Source organism: Polypterus senegalus, chromosome 7, assembly GCF_016835505.1.
Source record: "Polypterus senegalus isolate Bchr_013 chromosome 7, ASM1683550v1, whole genome shotgun sequence".
In the NCBI taxonomy this organism is placed as follows: Eukaryota; Metazoa; Chordata; class Cladistia; order Polypteriformes; family Polypteridae; genus Polypterus; species Polypterus senegalus.
The window spans coordinates 8,953,460-8,973,913 of record NC_053160.1 but is presented as its reverse complement, the minus strand read 5'-3'; the positions used below and the strand labels follow the sequence as shown (position 1 = coordinate 8,973,913).

Sequence of the window (20,454 nt, the reverse complement as noted above, 5' to 3'; positions counted from 1 at the left end):
CTTCAGGGGTGCCCACACTTTTTCAGCTTGCATATTACTTTTTAAATGACCAGGTCAAATGATCTACCTACATTAAAAATGATACATATATATTACACACATACACACACTGAGTATCAGAGGTGTGTAGTGACGACTTACATTTACTTGAGTAACTTTTTAAAAAAAATTGTACTTCTAAGAGTAGTTTTACTGCACCATACTGTTCACTTGAGTACATTTGTGAAGAAGAAACGCTACTCCGCTACATTGGGCAACACTTGACTCGCTACTTTTTCTCCATTAGATAAAGTCTGACAGACAATTTTCAATCTGCTCTGTCAAGTTGTGCTCACGCCTTCCATTGCGTCTCCAGCTCTGACGTGAGGTTTTGGATGTTCCCCAAGTCAAGGCACTGCAGCTTTGAGCACAGATGTTGCATTTTTCGTTTGAAAGCATTAACTGAGCTAATCATATTGAGCACATTGGTTTTCTCTTTTCCTTGCAGCTGTAAATTAAGTTCATTCAACATGTTTGTCAGATCAGAAAAAAAATGCCAAGTCTAGCGGCCATTGATCGTTATTAAGTTGCTTGTATTCTGCATGTTTAATGACAAGGAGAAACTCCTTTTTCTCCGGCCAGGGGTCTTGAAATCTCTGCAGGAATTTCTCCCCAACCGTCTGCCTCAAGGAAGGCCTCGTTTATCATCTCTCCATCTTGGAAGGACTTCTTAAGCTTAATGATCGAGTGACTCACCTGGAACGATGCTTCGGTGGGTCTGCCTTTGCTTTTGAATTCAGCCGAGTGAAAAATGACGGCTGTCCGATTAACTGTGATTTTAGTTCCCTCTCCTTTCTCTTTCTCAGATCACTTTTCGGAAGGACATCAGTTTCGTAGTTTTTATGAACAGTTCGAAAGTGCCTTTCCACATTTTCCTTCTTTGGAATAGCAGTGATAGATTGACAGATCAGACAAACGCACATCGATTGTGACATTGTGAGAGAAAAAAATCCTCTTCCAATTCCACATCCACCCCATAAACAAGAAATTTTTTTAAAATCCCTTCTTTAGTCGATATAAATTGGAAGGCTAACTAGATCACTTACATAGCCAGAGTTTTTCAGTAGCTCACGCGTTTGATTGTGTGTGTGGGATGACCAGTGTGTTAGAAGTGAAGAGATCTCAGACTGGCCGCCCTGTATGTCAATCAAGTGGCAAATGCCATGGGGAGGATACATGACAGACTAACGTTTAAAAACCATTTTAATACAACGCAATCTCCCTTTCCGATCAACTGGTCGATCTCGACTGACACATTGGGCACCCCTGCCTTAGTTAGATTAAAGAGGGTTTCAAGAATGTTGTATACAAAACTAACAGTTTATATACTTAAAACCACAAAAACCTTCAAAAGGAAACAAAATGTTTTAACGAGAGCAGTTTTCCCTGCTAACAAATTCATTGCATTCCTTATGCAAAACTTCAGACGAAACTATAATCACAGTAAAGGAGAAAGCAGTGAAATAATTAATCAGGAATTGAAATGTGGAGTTTAGAAGCATTAATTTAGCAAATAACTCATGCAAAAGCATACAGTGTGGTCTTCCATAAATATGCATAATGCGCTCTTGTCCTTGTATGCATTTCAGTTAGCGATGGTCCTAGGGCAAAAGACACTCATTACCACGAATACCTTTTAGCAATCAAGATGAAACAAAAATAACTAGGCAAAACCCCAAACTTTATTAAACTTCATTAGAATCAAAGTCTAGTTCCAGCTGATAATGGCTGTTCACAGTAGCAGAAATGCTTTTCAGGTCATTTTCAAATTTATTTAAAGCAGCATCTGAGCAAAATGTTTCAAAATTTTTTTTTTTTATTTTATTATAAAATGCTATAAGTAAGTCAACAAGTAAGAACGGTCATAAACAACTGACAAATTGAGTCAAAAGATGGGCCTTCTTGGAGGTTAAGTAAGATGATAATCTGTCTTACTGTATTTTAAAAGATGGCACAACAAAACCAGATTACCAGTTTTTCCTCCTTACACTTGTGCACAGAATTTGCCCTCACGTTAAATTTGATGCTTTCCGCAGGTCCGATTGACGGTGATGTCTAAAATTTTTACTCGTCCCTAGAAGCCATCTCACCTGCACTTCCGAACAGGCAATCCAGCAGAAGCTAAGCATGACTGGGCCCGACCAGTACTTGGATGGGAGACCACCAGGGGAAAGCTTGGGTTGCTGTTAAAAGAGGTGTTGGTGAGGCTATCAACGGGGACGCTTACCCGATGGTCTGTGTGCGGATCACAATGCCTCGGTGCAGTGTCGGGGATGCTGTGCTGTAAAAATTGTCACCATGCTTAGGACGAGATGTAAAACTGTGGGCTTGACTCTGAACAAGTACGCTCATTAAAGATTCCTGGGCGTCTTTCAAAAGAGTCCTGTGTTTCCCAAAGACCTGGCTGAACTGTCCACCATGGCCTTAACAATTCTGGCCCCTTAATCATAATTCTGTCCCCCTCTTGCAACCGTTTACTACGTGTGATGAGTGTACTGACGTAAAATGGCTGCCGTTTCATCATCCAGGTGAATCCTACATATTGATGGATGTTGAGAGCGGCATACCCACTGTCTATGTAACACACTTTGAGTAGGTTAGAAAAGCACTATATAAACATAATAATAAATTATTATTATTATTATTATTATTATTCCCATAGGGCAGAAGTTTCCTTAGTAAAATGTCTAACATGAAACAACACCTGTTCCTGTTATTCACTTACTGCCCATCTCCTTCTTGTCACAGTAGAAGAATGTTTCTTCTTTAATAGACAAGAATGGGGAAAAAAGCAAAACGAAACTCTTTGACATTATACCTCAAAAAACAATAACATTAGGCGCTTCCATTTCATAAGCATTCAATTATTACAATGTCGAGATTTACTCATAATTTAAATGATTCTTGGTACGATTTACATGCATGTTAAAAATCTTCAATCACTTTCCTCAAATAAATCCACATGACTTAGTCAAGAACATTAAGAAAATAACGAGAAAAAAAACAAAATATAATATTTATTAAGCTTCTAAAAAAATATGAGCTTGTGCTGGAGTAAAAATAACTCTTTTACACTATGTAGAAATAATACTAAGTACACGCTACTTAGAGTCGTTTTTAAACAAAGACAATCTCCATCCACACTAGCGTTTTCACATTGTTTACAAAAAAAAATCTCTGCTCATGGCTCTGAGGCTAAGGATCTGCGCTGGTATCCCAATGGTTGCCAGTTCGAATCCTCGTCACTGCCAAAACAGATCCTATTCTGCTGGGCCCTTGAGCAAGGCCCTTAACCTTCAATTGCTCCAGGGGCGCTGTACAATGGCTGACCCTGCGCTCTGACCCCAAGGGGAATGCGAAAACTAACAAATTCCTAATACAAGAAACGTATAAGGCAAAATAAATAAAGAACAAAAAAAAATGCACACGATGTAGTCATTTATGAGCACTGGGCAAGAGGAAGTGTCCTCCACACTAGACAATCATTCGCAGCTTGTGTTTACACACACAGAACAGCAAAGCTTTTGTTTGGACTGACAATGAGGTGAAGTGGTTACTGAGAGCAAATAACGAATATAAGGCCAGCAAAGCAGTTGAGAAAATGTGAAAATGTCCTCCTTTAAGGGATGATTATGCCACCCGCCAGTAAACTGATTACAGAGTTAGAGCAACCAGTAAATTATTCGCAGTATTCAAACTGCACAAAATGCAACTGAGGAGCACACAGGTAAGCAACACCACATGCGCCATTGAAAGCACCTCTGCTGTTTTGTGAATATGGTTTTCTTCAGTGCAATGAGCAGGATCCAATCAGACAAGGTTTGTGCAGTAAGCATGAACCAATGAGAGTGCGGTTAGAGTCTGGGCGGTCTCGTGGCCTCGGAACCCCTGCAGATTTTGCTTTTTTTTCTCTCCAGCCATCTAAAGTTTTTGTTTTGTTTGTTTTTTCCTGTCCTCCTGGCTGTCAGACTTTACTTTATCCTTTGTTACTTAGTATTGCCAAATGATATTTTTATATTTGTCTTTTTTCTTTCTCATCTTGTAAAGCACTGTGCGACATCATTTGTATGAAAATGTGCTATAGAAATACAGTAATCCCTCCTCGATCTGTGAAAATCCGCGAAGTAGAAACCATATGTTTGTATATTTATTTTTATATATTTTAAGCCCTTACAAACTCTCCCACACTGTTCACATTATTAGAGCCCTCTAGACATGAAATAACACCCTTTAGTCTAAAGTTTAAACTGTGCTCCATGACAAGACAGAGATGAAAGTTCATTCTCACAATTAAAAGAATGCAAACATATCTTCTCTTCAAAGGAGTGTGCGAGTCAGGAGCAGAGAATGTCACAGAGTGAGAGAGAGTGCGAGAGAGAAAAGCAAACAATCAAAAAATCAATACGCGCTGTTGGGCTTTGAAGTATGCGCACCACGATAAAGCAGCCGCAAAGAAGGGAACAATGTGAAGGTAGTCTTTCAGCATTTTTAGAGTAGCATCCGTACCTTCTAGGCAAACAGCCTCTGTGCAAACAGCCCCTCTGCTCACACCCCCTCCGTCAGGCGCAGAGCATGTCAGAGAGAATGAGAGAGAACGAGAAAAGCAAACAATCAAGCACCGCTCGGGAAGCACATCGCATATCATTGAGGAGTTTTATTTAATACGTAATACATGCTCTGATTGGGTAGCTTCTAAGCCATCCACCAATAGCGTCCCTTGTATGAAATCAACTGGGCAAACAAACTGAGGAAACATGCACCATAAATTAAAAGACCCATTGTCCGTAGAAATCCGCGAACCGGCGAAAAATCTGTGATATATATTTAGATATGCTTACATTTAAAATCCGCGATAGAGTGAAGCCGCGAAAGTCGAAGCGCGATATAGCGAGGAATCACTGTAAACATTGTTTATAAAATTCTTTGTTTTCACCCATTCACACTGCAATTCTGAGCAGGTGTTTGCAGAAGTATACAACTTTGGATAACGTTTTTAATCAAAAACAGTGGGGTAATGTGGATTAAAGGTGAAAACAGAGACTTAGCATCTGCATTTTTAAACAAACGTGTGGACGTAGTGTTACCGTATTCTGCACTCTCTCGGATGGCTGGTGTCAGCGATTAACTGTACATTACATAATGCAACTTACTTTAACATGGCCTTTTTATAACTTCATTTTAATCTTAATTTAACTTAATCCTGATACTCTATATGTTCAATCTCCTCAAAATAACTATTCATGGTGGCTCTAAAATCGGTACTGACCCCTACTCTCTTTTCTGTTTCTTTTCCGGTTTCTTTGTGGTGGTGGCCTGCGCCACCTCCACCTACTCAAAGCTTCATGATGCTCCAACAATGATGGATGGATTAAAAGGCAGAAGTCTACGTGACCATCATCTTCATCAAGCCCTTCTGTGAGAACCCAAAATCCAAAGAGGACTGTTTCATTTATGTTAGGTAGAATGCCCAGAGGGGACTGGGCGGTCTCATGGTCTGGAATCCCTGCAGATTTTATTTATTCTGCAGCCGTCTGGAGTTTTTTTGTTTTTTCTGTCCCCCCTGGCCATTGAACCTTACTCTTATTCGATGTTAATGTTGATTTATTTTGTTTTATAATTGTGTCTTTCATTTTTCTATTCTTTAATATGTAAAGCACTTTGAGCTACTGTTTGTATGAAAATGTGCTATAGAAATAAATGTTGTTGTTATTTCGGGACAGTTTTATCGCTCATGTGCCTTACATCTGATGGCTTACAAAAAGAAGAAAGGTTTTCTGTGGACTGAAAAGAAATAAACTGTAAGCAGGCGATTTTGTTTAATCAAAAAAGTAGAAATTCTGTACAATTTTAAAGGAAGTACAAATCATATACCAAATATACAATAAAGACTGAAGAAATATGGCAATAAATATCACATATGTTTAGCACTGATGCAAAAGCCCAGAAGATGGATCTAAGAAGCTGCTCATCTCTGCAACTAAATTCGTGTTTACTTCTTTGAATAGCAAACCTGAAGAGAATTATAGAAATCTAAAAAGGCTACAGTGCCCCCTATAAAGACTGGGACAAAGATACACGTTTCCTTGACTTCCCTCTCTGCCGGACATTTTTTTCTACATGCCCTATAATGTCTGGGACAAGTGGCGTCACCGGTGTGTTTCATGGCTTCATGAGATACCTGGGGTTGCTTCTACCCTTTACAGTCTGTAGTTGCCATTGTTCTATATGAGGACAAGAGCTGTGCCAATGAAAGTCAAAGAAGCCATTATGAGGTTGAAAAACAAGAATCAAACCATTGGAGACATCAATAAAACCTTAGGATGACTTAAATCAACTGTTTGGAATATTATGAAGAAGAAAGAACACACTGGTGAGGTCAGTAATCACAAAGGGACTGGTGGGCCAAAGAAAACCTACACTGCTGATGACAGAAGAATCCTCACTATGGTCAAGAAAAAGCAACAAATGCCTGACCGACAGATTAGAAACAGTATCGGGGGCCGATGTGTGCATGTCAGAGACGACTATCAGCAGCAAACTTCCTGAACAGAAACACTGCAAGATGAACACCACAAAAGCAGAATGGCCAGATTACAGTTCGCAAAAAAGGAATTCAAAGAGCCTGAAGAATTCTGGAAAAAAAGTATTGGGGATGATGAGACACAGATGAACCTCATCAGAGTTATGCCAAGAGCAAAGTGTGAAGACAACAAGGACCTGTCCAAGATCTAAAGCAGATCACCTCATCTGTTACACATGGCGGTGCTTGGGGTTGTTATGGCTTGAGCATGTATAGCTGCCACAGGGCCTGGCACACTTCTCTTCATCGATGATGGAACTGCTGACGTCAGTGGCACAATTAATTCTAAGGTGTAGAGAAACATCTGATATGCTCAAGTGCCAGTAGATGTCTCCAAACTCACTGGATGGCACTTCATCCTACAAAAAGATGATGATTCAAACACACTGCTGAGGCAACACAGGAGCTTAACAAAGCTAAAAAATGGAAAATTGTTCAATGGCCAACCCAGTCACCTGATTTAAATCCAATTGAGCAGGTCTTCTGTATGCTTAAAAGAAAACTGAAGGGGACAAGCCCACCGAAACAAAATAGCCGCAATAGAGGCTTGGCAGATCGTCACCAGAGAAGATCCTCAGCACCTGGTAATGTTTCTGAATCGCAGACTTCAAGCAGCCATTGCATGTGAAGGAACGTGTGACAAAATCCTGAATATGATGGCTTTAATAGGCCTGTCATTGTTGTGTCCCAGACATAATGGTGCCCTGAAATGGGGGGACCATGCAGAAAAAGTCTTGTGTGACCGAATTGCATGCAAACCCCCTTAAATGAAAGTCTGCAATGTGCACTTAAATCATGATGTCTGAATGGTTTGATTTGTAATTTTAAACTGTGTAGCAGAGGTGAGGTAAATCAATGAAAAAATGTTCCTTTTCCCCAAATGTTATGGAGGGCGCTGTAAATGAGTACAGAATCGACTTTTACCACATGACTTTAATGCTAGCACTAACACTCGGATAAAATGACATCCATTTAAATGAATTTAGATGTTAGCAGTACACAATAATTGTTTGGGAGAGAGAGAGTGTGTATAACATTGACCGGGCCTTCAATTTAAAACTTACGGCCAAAGAAATGAATGCCACTAAAGCTATCCACTTGTTACAAAGCAAGTACAGGCTTAATTGCCTGCTATCAACAATAATTTAGTTTGTTGGCCGCAAAACAGCTTGATAAATACCAGAGCCTAATTATGCAGTGCATGTTACCTACTTTTCCTTGAACAATAAAGGCAACCAAGGAGCTCTGCTTACTTTATCGCACAATGTATAAATAGTCTGTGAGCTGGAAGATCAAAGAGGCACACTGTAGTTTTTCTAAAGCACGAGTTATACCCGCCAAGTTTATTTTGTACTTACTCCAGCTAAAAAAAGCTGTGTGAAGGGATCAACACTAACCCCAGAGGACAGACGGTGCGCAGCAAGAAAGAGAGTGACTCCCTCGTGCTTTTCGCAGGTCAGTTCCAAGGACCATGTTAGCAGATCCGCACCAGACCCTTAACAGGCAGCTTGGCTGCTACCAGTAATTAGCTTGGACAGCTCTGGCTCCAAGAGAGGCAGCAAGGCTACATCATAATGAGCTCAGCTGGGATTAGCAGGACAGGGCAGAGAACCAAGAGAGCTGAGGCCTTCTGCATCACGTACATTGCAAGGAGATCAAACAAGGATGGCTGGCTAGGTTATCCCCTCACTGCCTCGTTCCGAAAATGAACCACGGCAGTGTGCAAAATACAGGCTAATGAAGAGCGACACCTCCAACAGATGAGAGCCACATTAATTAACACAATCCCTCGATCACATTATGCAGTTACTGTTTCCACGGCTAAACTTGTCATTACCGCTGATAAAAACAGACCGCTTCATTCTGATAAAAGCAGCATTTTTTTTTCACAAGTTAAATCATGTTATGTTATAATGTATAATGTTAAAAGATAATATTCAAAATATTTGGCATTGCTGTTTTCATTAGCCAAAAAAAAATATTTTTTATTTTTCATTGGGTCCGTACTATAATTAATAACAGTGTGCGAAAAATGGAATTTGCTGACATAATGCTGTGATTGTTAAATATTTTGGACACCAAGACACAAAGTAATGTTCTGCTAAGCAAAGTATTGCTTTATGCTAAAATATCCGACTGATAAAGATACACACACAGATAGATTTATTTGTAATCTATACTTATACTCCATGTCTTTCCTTTAGTTCAGATAACCTCACGTATAAAAACCAAATAACCACAGCTGTGCAGAAGACACCCGGCTATACGTATCGTTAGTGCCAGATGACCCTAAGGTTTCCAATTCCCCGATTCAGTGTCTTGTTAGCATTACAAAATGGAAGAGTGGAAATTTTCTTTAATTAAACAAAGAATAAAACTCTAATTACTGGCAGCAGTAAAAAAAAGTCAAGGATATTAGGGTAACACTTGATCATCGTGCTCTGAAAACAAAGCCAGAAGTGAGAAATCTTTTCGATTCAATTCTTTACTGTCATGTGTACAAGTACAAGTACCATGTACAATGAAATGCTTGCTTGCTTGCATGAGCCCCCGCAGACAGTGAACATAGACAAAAAAAAACACAATAAATAAATGAATATAAATAAGTAAATAAATAAAACCAGAATTCTAGGAATAAATAGAGACAGTGGCAGAAGTATATGTTCAGGTAGCAGTGGAGGAGACACAAGGTTACTGATTGTTCATGAGTCTGATTGCAGTTGGGTAGAAACTGTTCCTGAACCTGGAGGTGCACGTCTGAATGGTGAAAAGTGACAGTGCAGGGTGGCTGGGGTCCCGCCTGATACGATTCACTTTCCTGAGACAGCGTGTAGTGTGGATGTCATGGATCGCACTGAGCTGTGTGGCCATCATCTGCTGTGCCATATTCACCACCCGCTGCAGAGCTGTGCAGTCCTGAGCTGAGCAGTTGCTGTACCAGGATGTGATGCCTCCTGTCAGGATGGACTCCACCTGTAGAATCTGCACAGGGTTGTGGGGGAAATCCAGGCCGCACTCAGTCTCCTGAGGAAGTAGAGGTGTTGTTGGGCTTTCTTGACTACTGCCGCAGTGCAACTTGACCATGTAAGGTCATCAGTGAGAGCCACTCTGAGGAACCTAAAGCTGCTGACCTGCTCCACAGGTTCACCTCCAATGTAGATGGGACTGTGCTCTGTGTTGCTTGTTTGCAGAAATTCACAATCATCTCCTTAGTTTTGCTAACGTTAAGGGTGAGGTTGTTGTCCTGACACCATTCTGGGTGCCATTACAGATTTAGAATTAAATTTGAAGTCACTGAAAAGTAACCAGGCCAGACCTACCATTGGAAGCTCGGTTTAAGAACCGAATCAGGGTAAAAATGGATGGGAGAAACTGTGTCGCAAAAAGAATTAAACTGGCGTGTGAAGATATGGCTGCCAGTTTGGAAAATCTGAAAATTATGCAATGAAAAAAGCACCAGAATGAAAACAGCACTTTTCCTGTCAAAGCCTGCTTAATAATGTCAGCTTTTGAACTGCAGGTTTTCTTAGTTTATCTATTAAGATCTTAACTAAGCTATTTTCAGTTTTCTGGCCAAGGTTTGCATGAAAATATAAACTCTAAAAATGCAGGAGATTTTCAGTGAAAACAACTTTAAGGGAAAAAGGACAACCAATTTTTAGAAAAATATAGAATGTGCTACAAATCGAATGGTGTTGCAGGGCTGAAGGGCTGACTTACATGACACACTGCGTGGAGTGCGAGTTGAGGGAGGTTACGCTGAATCGATTATAAGCCACATCTAGAAGAGTGTGTGAAGATTTTTGAACTCCTTATCAGAAAATCAACACAGAAAGTCCACAGAAGTGCTACTAGACTCATTTCGAAACTGGGTATGGGATATGGGGAACGACAGATAGATTAAAAACGTTTATCTAAATCATAGATAAAGTTTAAAGAGAGACATGGGAGAAGGGTTCAGAATTATTAGGACAGTAAAGAAGGTAGAGGCCAGCTGTTCTTCAGCGAGAACATGGAGGAGACGCAGAACAGAATGACGTTAAGGGAAAAATATGGAAAACTAATACAAGTATTCCTGCGGTGGGCTGGCGCCCTGCCCAGGATTTGTTTCCTGCCTTGCGCCCTGTGTTGGCTGGGATTGGCTCCAGCAGACCCCCGTGACCCTGTAGGTAGGATATAGCGGGTTGGATAATGGATGGATGGATGGAATACAAGTATTTCTCTGTGCAGAGAGCATTATCCAAAAACTTACTTTAGGGACTTTCAAATCGTGACACTAGGCAAGTCATTACTAACGAGCTATGCAGGAAGGAATGGCTTGTTGTCGAGAAAACATTTTCTTAAGTTTAAATAGTGTGCTTGTATGTGTGTGTACTAATGTAGACTTCACAGACAGACAAAGTTTTTGTCCTCAGGTGGAAATTTAGCTTTTTACAGAAGCTCCTTAAATAAGTAAACAAATACATAAACAGACAGATAAATAAATACATAAATACACACAAACACATATGATAGTCTGAACATACACACACCAGAATGACTATAAAAGAAGAAAATTAAAAAGAAAACTTCTGACTTGGCAGTCGCAGTCCCAGTGAGGCACTGTACAGGCGTATTTCTGTTGGTATAAAGGAGCCCCCGTAGTGTTTCTTTACACACTTCAATTGAATAATTTATTACCTGAAAGGCCTCAGTGTTAGTGTGCCACAGAGAGGATGTGCAGAACTGCTCATAATGGCACTGAGCTGGTCATGTGTTTTAACCATTTCAAGAAAAACAAAATAGAGAATTCTTACTTTTCTGTCAACAGCTTCTTGTGCTCCCGTTTAAAGTAGGCCAGTTCATTCCAGACGGCATCACTGTCCTCTTGTCGAAGTAGCCAGGGTTCCACACGATGAATTGGGGCTTTATTTTTTGATCTAAACAACACAAAGAAATAAAGAAATGGATTAATTAAAATTATCCTTCTGATAAAGTAATAAATGGTTTAGTCTCCTTACATTACAGAACTTGCTAATGTTGTCACTTGTGATCTCCAGGGTCCTGCATCTTTATTGCAAACAATAAAAATGAAATAATATTGTTTTAAATGCTGAATTAATGTTTCAATTAATCCACTATTTAATAATTTTATGTTAACAGACATTAATTGATTCCCTAGAAACTGCTAAATGGAAATTTCTGCTGTATTGTGTGTATATAGAATACAATATATGCAGTTGGCAAGACAAAATACATGTAGTGCTATTAATTGAAATTAAATGAGTGCAATTACAATATCAAGGGCAACAATCATCAATTATGAATTATGCAGTAATTGTCCACCTCCAATTCTAAGGATAAATAAAACTAGTGTAAGATGGAGGGGCACCCTAACTGTGGGATGATCTACCTACCAATATTAGAAAAGCCCCATTGATCTTAGTATTTACACCAAATCTAAAGACTCTACAGCAGACTGAAGACAAGTTCTTACTTTAGCATAGCATACTCTTCTTTGAGCTCCTGCTGATGTTGTTTTATGCAGTAAGGAGAATGTGGAAGATTGTGGTTTCGCTTCCCGGTTCCTCCCTGTGTGGATAGCGCTTTGAGTATTGAGAAAAGTGCTATATAAATGTAATGAATTATTATTATTATTATTATGTTACTTTCTCATATTTACTTTATAATTCATTGTAAAAATTGCTTTTGATTGGCCATTATTAAGACTTTTCAAAAATCTTTATCTTTTTGATTTCACTGATGGTACTGGAATTGATTTAAATGCCACAGCGAATGGACTAGCATGTGGCATTCTGAATGGGATGGACTGTGGATCCATTCTTGGCCATGGGGTCATTACGACTGAACAATTTGGATGGATGGTCTTCTGTTCCCTTTCCAAGTTGGAGTGAGAAAATAATGAAGATAGAGGCATATGGCATATAAGGAATAGTCATTTCACCAGTAAGTTGGGTGACAGTGTTCTCCAAGGTTGCCCTCAGTTTGGACACCAACAGGTCTTCACGGGACATGTATTTCTGAAACATGGCCCTGTTCCTCAGGGGCTGCCAGTGGGAACTTCTAGAAGAAGATCTCACTCCTTTATGGAGTGTCAGTTTGGCCCAAAAGTGCTGCCCAGTTGTAATCCTATGGCGCTGGAAGTACCCCAGGGTACAGTATAAAACAGGCCACCTTACCACACCACTAGAGTCAAAGTTGGGGGGGAAGAGGACAACGCTTGCTAATGACACAACACAGAAGAGGCCTGCTTATAATATATTGTGTACTGTGTTGGACTGACCAGGAAGCCTATTAAGGTATGGTTACATAATAAATTACTTTATAAATAATAATAATAATAATTAATAAATCTGTCTATGGGAGCTGAGTCTGCTGTTTGGGGCTCTGAGGCACCCCCTACTGGCCAAAACATTGTTTCATATCACTGATACGTTTTCACATGCCACAACTTCTGTTTGATTATAACTGTCATCATTTGCCTACAGAATTAACCTTTTTCTGAATGTGACCTAGAAAAGCTACTATTAGGACTTAAAACCAAGTTATATACATACACAGTGTATTTTTGTACAGTGAATTCAAGAAGTATTTTGATTCCTTCACTGTTCTCACATTTTGATATGTTGCAGGATCACTTAAATTCATTTCTTTTCCTCATCAAACAACTCTCAATATCATAATATTACAAAGCAAAAACAGTATTTTAGAAATTTCTGCCAATTTATTAAAAATAAAAAACTGTAATATCACATTGACAGAAGTATTTAGACCATTTTCTATGACATCTGAAACTTGTCTCAGGTACGTCCCCGTTCTATTGGTCCTTATTTAGATATTAGTACGTTTTGTTTGGAGCCAACCTGCCGTCAATTCAATTGACTGGACTGATTAGTAAAAGAAACACAGAAGGTCTCACTGCTGAGCAAAAACCAAGCCATGAGGTCGAAGCAATTATCGGCAGATCACAGAGACAGGATTGTATCGAGGCACAGAGCTGGAGAAAGCTACAAAGAACTTCCTGCAGCATTGAAAGTTCCCAGTAGCACAGTTGCCTTCATAATTCTTAAATGGAAGATGTTTGGAACAACAAAGACTCTTCACAGAACCTGAGAGACTAGGGTACAAGGAGAAGGTCCTTGGTAAGGGAGGTGACAAAAAACCCAATGGTCACACTAGCTGAACTCCAGAGAACCTACAGAGAGATGGAGGACCCCTCCAGAAGGCCAACTATTACTGCACTGCACTGCACTGCTCTCCACCAATCTGGACTTTATGACGGAGTGGCCAGATAGAAATCTCTCAACAGTGAAAGACAGATAAAAGACACCTAAAGGGCACTCAGACTGTGATAAACAGACTTGGATGGATCCTTTCTCAGGTCTGATGAAACCAAGATTAGCGTCAAATCTGGAGGAAACCAGACACCACTCACCACCTACGCAATACCATTCCAATGCTGAAGCACGGAAGTGGAAAATCATGCTGTGGGGTTTGTGTCAGACTGGAAGACTAGACAGGGTTAAAGGAAAGCTGAGTGGAACAAAATACAGAGACATCCTTAAGGAAAACCTGCTCCGGAGTGCTCTGGACCACGGACTGGGCTGATGGTTTACCTTCCAAAAGGACAATGACCCTAAGCAGAAAGCTAAGACAACACAGGAGTGGCTTTGGGACAACTTTGGGAATGTCCTTGAGTGGCCCAGTCAGAGCTCAGACCTCAAACATCTGTGGAGAGACCTGAAGATAGTGGTCCGCTGGGGGTCTCCATACAACCTGAGAGAACTTGAATGGATCTGCAAAGAAGAATGGCAGAATGTCCTCAAGTCCAGGTGTGTGAAGCTCGTCACGTCAGACCCAAGAAGACTCCAGGTTAGAATGGGTACCAAAGAGGCTTCAATGAAGTATCAAGTAAAAGGTCTCAATACTTACTTGGGTCAATGTGAGACTTGATACTTTTTATTGTTAATAAATTTGCAAAACCACTTGCCTGAAGAAGGGGCCTGAGTTGCCTCAAAAGCTTGCATATTGTAATCTTTTTAGTTAGTCAATAAAAGGGGTCATTTTGCTTGGCTTTTCTCTACATTCATAATGGCTAATACGGTACAACACCCTAGTACCAAAAACATTCTAAAATTCAGCTTTTGCTTTGTCATTCTGGGGTATTATTGCTTGAAGAGGCAAAAAAAAGAACTTAAATAATTTTAGTACAAGGCTGCAACAGAATAATCTATGAAATTTCTGAATCTACTGCATACTGTAAGATGCTTCACTGTTTATACTGCGACATTATCGTTTGTGTTGTATTTCAGTTTTATTATGTTATTTGTAATGACTGTGGAGTGAGCTGGACACAGAAGTGGAAGTGCGTTTAACAAGAATAAGACCAGCTTCACTGGATTGAAGTTATTTTTTTAGATTTTCACACCAGAAAAGCACTGCATAGAGCGTTTCCAGCTTTTTAAATACATCTCACATTCCATAATGTTCGTTAAAAACACAAAGCAGAGCAAAAATGAAATATGCAAAACAACATGCTGGTAGAAACACTTCTAGAAATACAGGCAGTCCCCGGGTTACGTACGAGATAGGGACTGTAGGTTTGTACTTACTTTGAATTTGTATGGAAGTCGGAACAGGTACATGCTATTGTTGACTGACTGTAACCAAGTGCTCTACCAATGAATGATGGAGTGTCACCTCTCTCTGACCTTTTCTTTATTTCTAATTTATTTTCAATGGTGATGATTTTTCTCTTCTTTACTGTATCATCAGCACTTGCATCAGATTTGTGTTTCAGAGACATTCTTGAAGGGTGAAGACAAAAGGTTAATATGAGCTCTTCTGCACATCACCGTTCACGTTATCACAGCAGGAAGGCACCAGTCGTCAACACGTCTGATGTATAGGGTGGTCCAGATCTAATTATGCGATTTTCATTACGCTATAACTTAGTCAGTTTATTACATAGAAAATCACCCGAAAAATCCCGGACCATCGAGAAGTGTGTGAACTGACGACATGAAGAATCGTTTTTGCGCTGAACTGCAATCGTAGCTGCAAAAATCAAAGTCATCCAGACAATCTGGATCTGCATAATTAGATCTTGGCCACCCTGTACTGACAAGAGACAACTTCCTGCTATGTGCGTAAAAGTACAAGCAGGCTTGCTATTGAGAATGAATGGGTGCAGCGAGGGGCGGTTCACCAGCCCACCTCACAGTCACCTCCACTTACAGTATGCTGCCTGCAATGTCCGCTGCACCACCGCCCCCATTCAACATGCAGCCATCCGAGGCACACTACAATGCTACCCCCCCCCGCCACCCCGTTCACTCTAAATGGCCTCCGTTCAGCCACAACCGGGTCACCGCTTGCAGCATCACCAGCCGCCCACCTAGAATGAACAGGCAGCCGTGTGTGGTAGGCAGGCAGTGAAACAGCTTGCCGCCGGGAGCTGCCCGAGGTGACGCTAATATGCACGAGCAGCAAAATCGCCCCCCTCCAGCCTCTGTCCAGCCACCGCTTGCAGCGTCCCTAGGCAGAGGAAGACGGAGCAAAAGTTACTGAGGCGCATGCGTCGCAGTTGAGGCCCTGTTCGTATGTTGTAGGTCGGATGTCCGTAACCTGGGGACTACCTGTACATCATTTTATAAGTCAGCTGTTGTAGCATTGATTATATTATTAAAACAGCTGCTGACATACACATGAGCACAGGGGGCAGCTTAAGAGCTCTGGTTATTGTAAAGCCCCACCACTCCAGACCAGATACAACATCTCTGACATCACTTCCGATGCCTATCCGCCTGGACCCGCCTCTTCCTGCCGGAATGAAATTTGACTGGAAGTTTGGCAATTTTAATAAAAAGTTCACTTTGGAAATCACATCTGAAAGGGCATTTTTGCAATTATTGCTCATTTTCTTGTTTTTACTGCGTTCCAGTTACACAGGGTCTCAAGTTGGGTGTTGTGGTCTTCTGGTCTGTCTGACCTCTGACACTGCCTATTAAATGTTCTAACGCAGATACCAGCCAAGGAAGATCATTGAGATTTACAATTGTAATAAAACCAGAAGATACTTCAGCCCTTAAGGACTACAGAAGGGCACATGATTTTAACAAAGATAGATAGATAGATAGATAGATAGATAGATAGATAGATAGATAGATAGATAGATAGATAGATAGATAGATAGATAGATAGATAGATAGATAGATAGATAGATTAGGCACTATATACTGTAGATAGATAGATAGATAGATAGATAGATAGATAGATAGATAGATAGATAGATAGATAGATAGATAGATAGATAGATAGCTGTTTCAAATGAGGTTTTTCTTATTGGTGCAATTTTATTAATGATTATCCTTAACTCATCAGGATAAGAGAACATGTGACAAAGGCACTACATGTTATAAATGAAATAATTCAGTATTACGAACGGAAAATTTGCCAAAATAATCCGATCAGAATTACAGTTTTCAGAAGAAGATTCTTTTTTTTTTTGTTTCTATAGACCTTATTTTTATTTAATAAAAGCTCTCAATATGAATAATAAAGTGACTTAACAATATGCATTTATAACTCATCCATTCATTTACAAGACATTAGTAAAACTCAAGGGGCAAATTATATTTTTAAATTGGATTAGCAACACTTGTTAATAAAAAAAAGAAGAATAACTAGCAGCCAGACACTTTTAATGAGCATATCAACAAAATTGCACTTTATTTAATACTCCAATGAAGCAAAGTCCATGATGATTTCAAATTACCAGTAGCAGCATAATCATGTCATTCTTAGGATACTTTTAGCAATTTTGCATTTTATCAAACAATAACAGAATTCATAAGAGATGAAGCATTTAAAAATGTTTAATAACTGTAATTGAAAAGGTCAAAAGTGCCTAACCTCATATCCTTTGGATTTCTTCTCCATTACTGAGGTACCAAAGAAGGTCACTGCCTTTTACCCATCCAGTGTTTCCTAATGATTTCTGCTCATCATACTGAGGATTGATCCATTTCACTTTACAATAAACTAAAGTCATAGAAGACACGGGGTGGCTGGCATCCCGGCTCTGATCAATGCTACCTTACCCAGCCGGGAGGCCATGATAATGGAAGGGTAGAATGATTTTGCCTCCTGGGGACATTAGTTCCCCCAGCACAATAGGTAGCACCAACTATCTGGAGGGTTTTTGTGGCCACACGTGAAGTGCTCCATGGGAGATGTAGTTCCAATTGGCATCCCTGCAAGACAACATACATTGAAGATGCCAGGTGGAGCTGGCGGGCGAAGCTTTACCCAGTTTACAGAAGTTTCCCCTGATCAACTGGAAGTGCTTCCTGGAAGCAGTGTGGTGGCATCTGAAGTACTTCCAGATCTGGTACAAAAGAAACTGCACTGCTTCACCCAGGATAAGGAAGGACAAAGCCTGCTAGGAAGAGTGGAAGTGAAAAAATCTAAAGAGAAAGTTCATTGTAACAAGTGGTGATGAAAAAAGAAACCTTGTAAATGGGACTGTGATAATAAAAAGTCTTTACTTGTACTGGAAATTGTGTCTGCGAGTTTGGGGTGTGGCTACGCCCCACTAATTTAGAAATAATTGAAAAATATTTTTTAAAACTTCAATTTCAAGTAAAACGATTCACTCATTTATTGATCCAGGTTAGACTTCAGCTCCCCAAAACCATTTCAATGATGTTATGGTTAGCTTTTAATCACAAAGCTGTAACAAAAAGGACAAAGTGCAGCAATGGGAAAGTAGATTCCAAAAGTATTGAGACCCCTTCGCTTTCTGCACACTTTAATCTAACTAAATTACCAATAATGACAAGCATTTTCAGAAAGGTTTTTAAATGTATCTAAAATCAAAAGCTAAAATCCCTCAACCCTAAAAGTATTCAGAACTTTTGCTGTAACACTCCAAATTGATATTCAACAACTCATTAATAACAAAGTGAAAAGATGTTTTTTTAGAAAGGTCTGCGCCATTATTAAAGTAGTTCTAAGGTGTTGTACCGTGTTAGCCATTATGGATGTAATGAAAAGTCAAGTAAAATGACACCTTTTATTGGCCAACTAAAAAAATTACAATATGCAAGCTTTTGAGACAACTCAGGCCTTGCCTGAACAACAACATTTATTTCTATAGCATGTTTTCATACAAATGACGTAACTCAAAGTGCTTTAACAGGATGAAGAAAGAAAAAAGAAAAAATATAAAAGTAAAATTAGCCAATTAATTCAGCTAATTAACAAAGAATAAAGTAAGGTCTGATGGCCGGGGAAGAGAGAAAAATAAAAAAAATTAAAAATCTGCAGGAGTTCCGAGGCCACGAGACCACCCAGCCCCCACTAGGCATTCTATTTCACATAAATGATCTCAATCAGTCCTCAAGAAGAGGCCTGAGTTGCATCAAAAATTTGCGTATTGTAATTTATTTTAGTTAGCCAATAAAAGGTGTCATTTTGATTGACTTTTCATTACACCATTATTAAAAAATCAAATCTGAAATTATAGTTCTTAAATTTTTGATGTTGTTTTGGACGCTGTTCAATGTTTATTGGCTCACTGGGCCGAAGTTCTATGCAGCTTTGACTCAAGAGAAAATTTGGACAGTATATTAGAACATGAGAACAGTGCAGACGAAAAACAGGCCATTCAGCCCAACAAAGCTCACCAGTCCTATCCACTTAATTGCTCCAAAATGGTCTGCAAGGTGACATTTATTGTCTGCACATAATGATATTTATATCAATTCAGGATATTAATAAGTTATGAAATTTTTCAATTTCAAAATTCAAACTTCACTGTGGTTCACTTACATTAGAAAAAATTAAAAAGAACTGGCCATTTAGCTCAAAAAGGCTATTTAATTCTACCCAAATAACATTAAGTTGGCTTTGAAGGCCCCGAAATCCTTACTGTCCACCACACTACTTGGTCGCTTATTATATGTATCTGGGGTTCTCTGTGTGAAGAAAAACTTAAGGTTTGTGAAGAATTTACCCTAAATAAGTTTAAAACTGTGTCCCCGCGTTCATGATGAACTCATCTTAAAGTCACTGTCTCGATCCACTGGACTAATTCCTTTTATAATTTTAAACACTTCACTCAGGTCTCCTCTTAGTCTTCTTTTTCTTAAACTGTAAAGGTTCAGCTCTTTTAATCTTTCCTCATAACTCATCCCCTGTGTGATGATGTGGGTTCAGCACCAGGCTCCCTTCTAGAGTTTGGGAGCACTTGAACCCGACACCGTCGTTAATGTCACCGATGAGCTAGACAGTGAAGATATTAACAACGAAGCAAGGGGATGGTGCCAAAACGACAAAGTGCTTTTATTAAAAACAAAACCAAAAACAGTGTCCAAATAAATAAAGTGCAGTGCCTCAAATAGTTCTTAAATAAATAATCCGTTAAAACAGGTGAACTGTGGAGGTTAAAATCCAATAAATACATCCTTTTAAAATGAGGTTAAAATGATAACGGCTGGAAGCAGTCTTAAAACTTTCTTCTTTCTATTGGCGACTTCTTCCTTAACCTCCGTTCCCATTCTTTCCTTTTTTCTGACCCCTATCAGCCTCGCGCTTCTACTATATATTACGGGGACGTGGATTAGGTGTGGCATTCAGCAGCTCCCGGCATCAATTACTGATATGGACGACTCCTCACCTGTGCATTTAAGCGAGGACCACCTGCATCACGAAACACCTGGGAACCACTCTGGCCACACTTCTTTAGGCCATGAGTGCAGTGATTATCTATTTAAAACTGGCCTTTTCAATTTGAGCTGTTGACCCGCTACACCACACCCTGTAGTCCTGAA

The 20,454-nt window shown here is 39.7% G+C and overlaps 1 protein-coding gene across 1 annotated transcript in view; it reads right to left on the bottom strand.

Annotated features, from left to right (window-relative positions):
* Positions 1-20,454, bottom strand: part of cntln (centlein, centrosomal protein) — a 503,405-nt gene that overhangs the window by 217,990 nt on the left and 264,961 nt on the right. Inside the window, exon 13 of the mRNA XM_039758210.1 lies at positions 11,416-11,538. Within this exon, the coding sequence (XP_039614144.1) occupies positions 11,416-11,538 (123 nt within the window). The remainder of the gene's footprint in view (positions 1-11,415; positions 11,539-20,454) is intronic.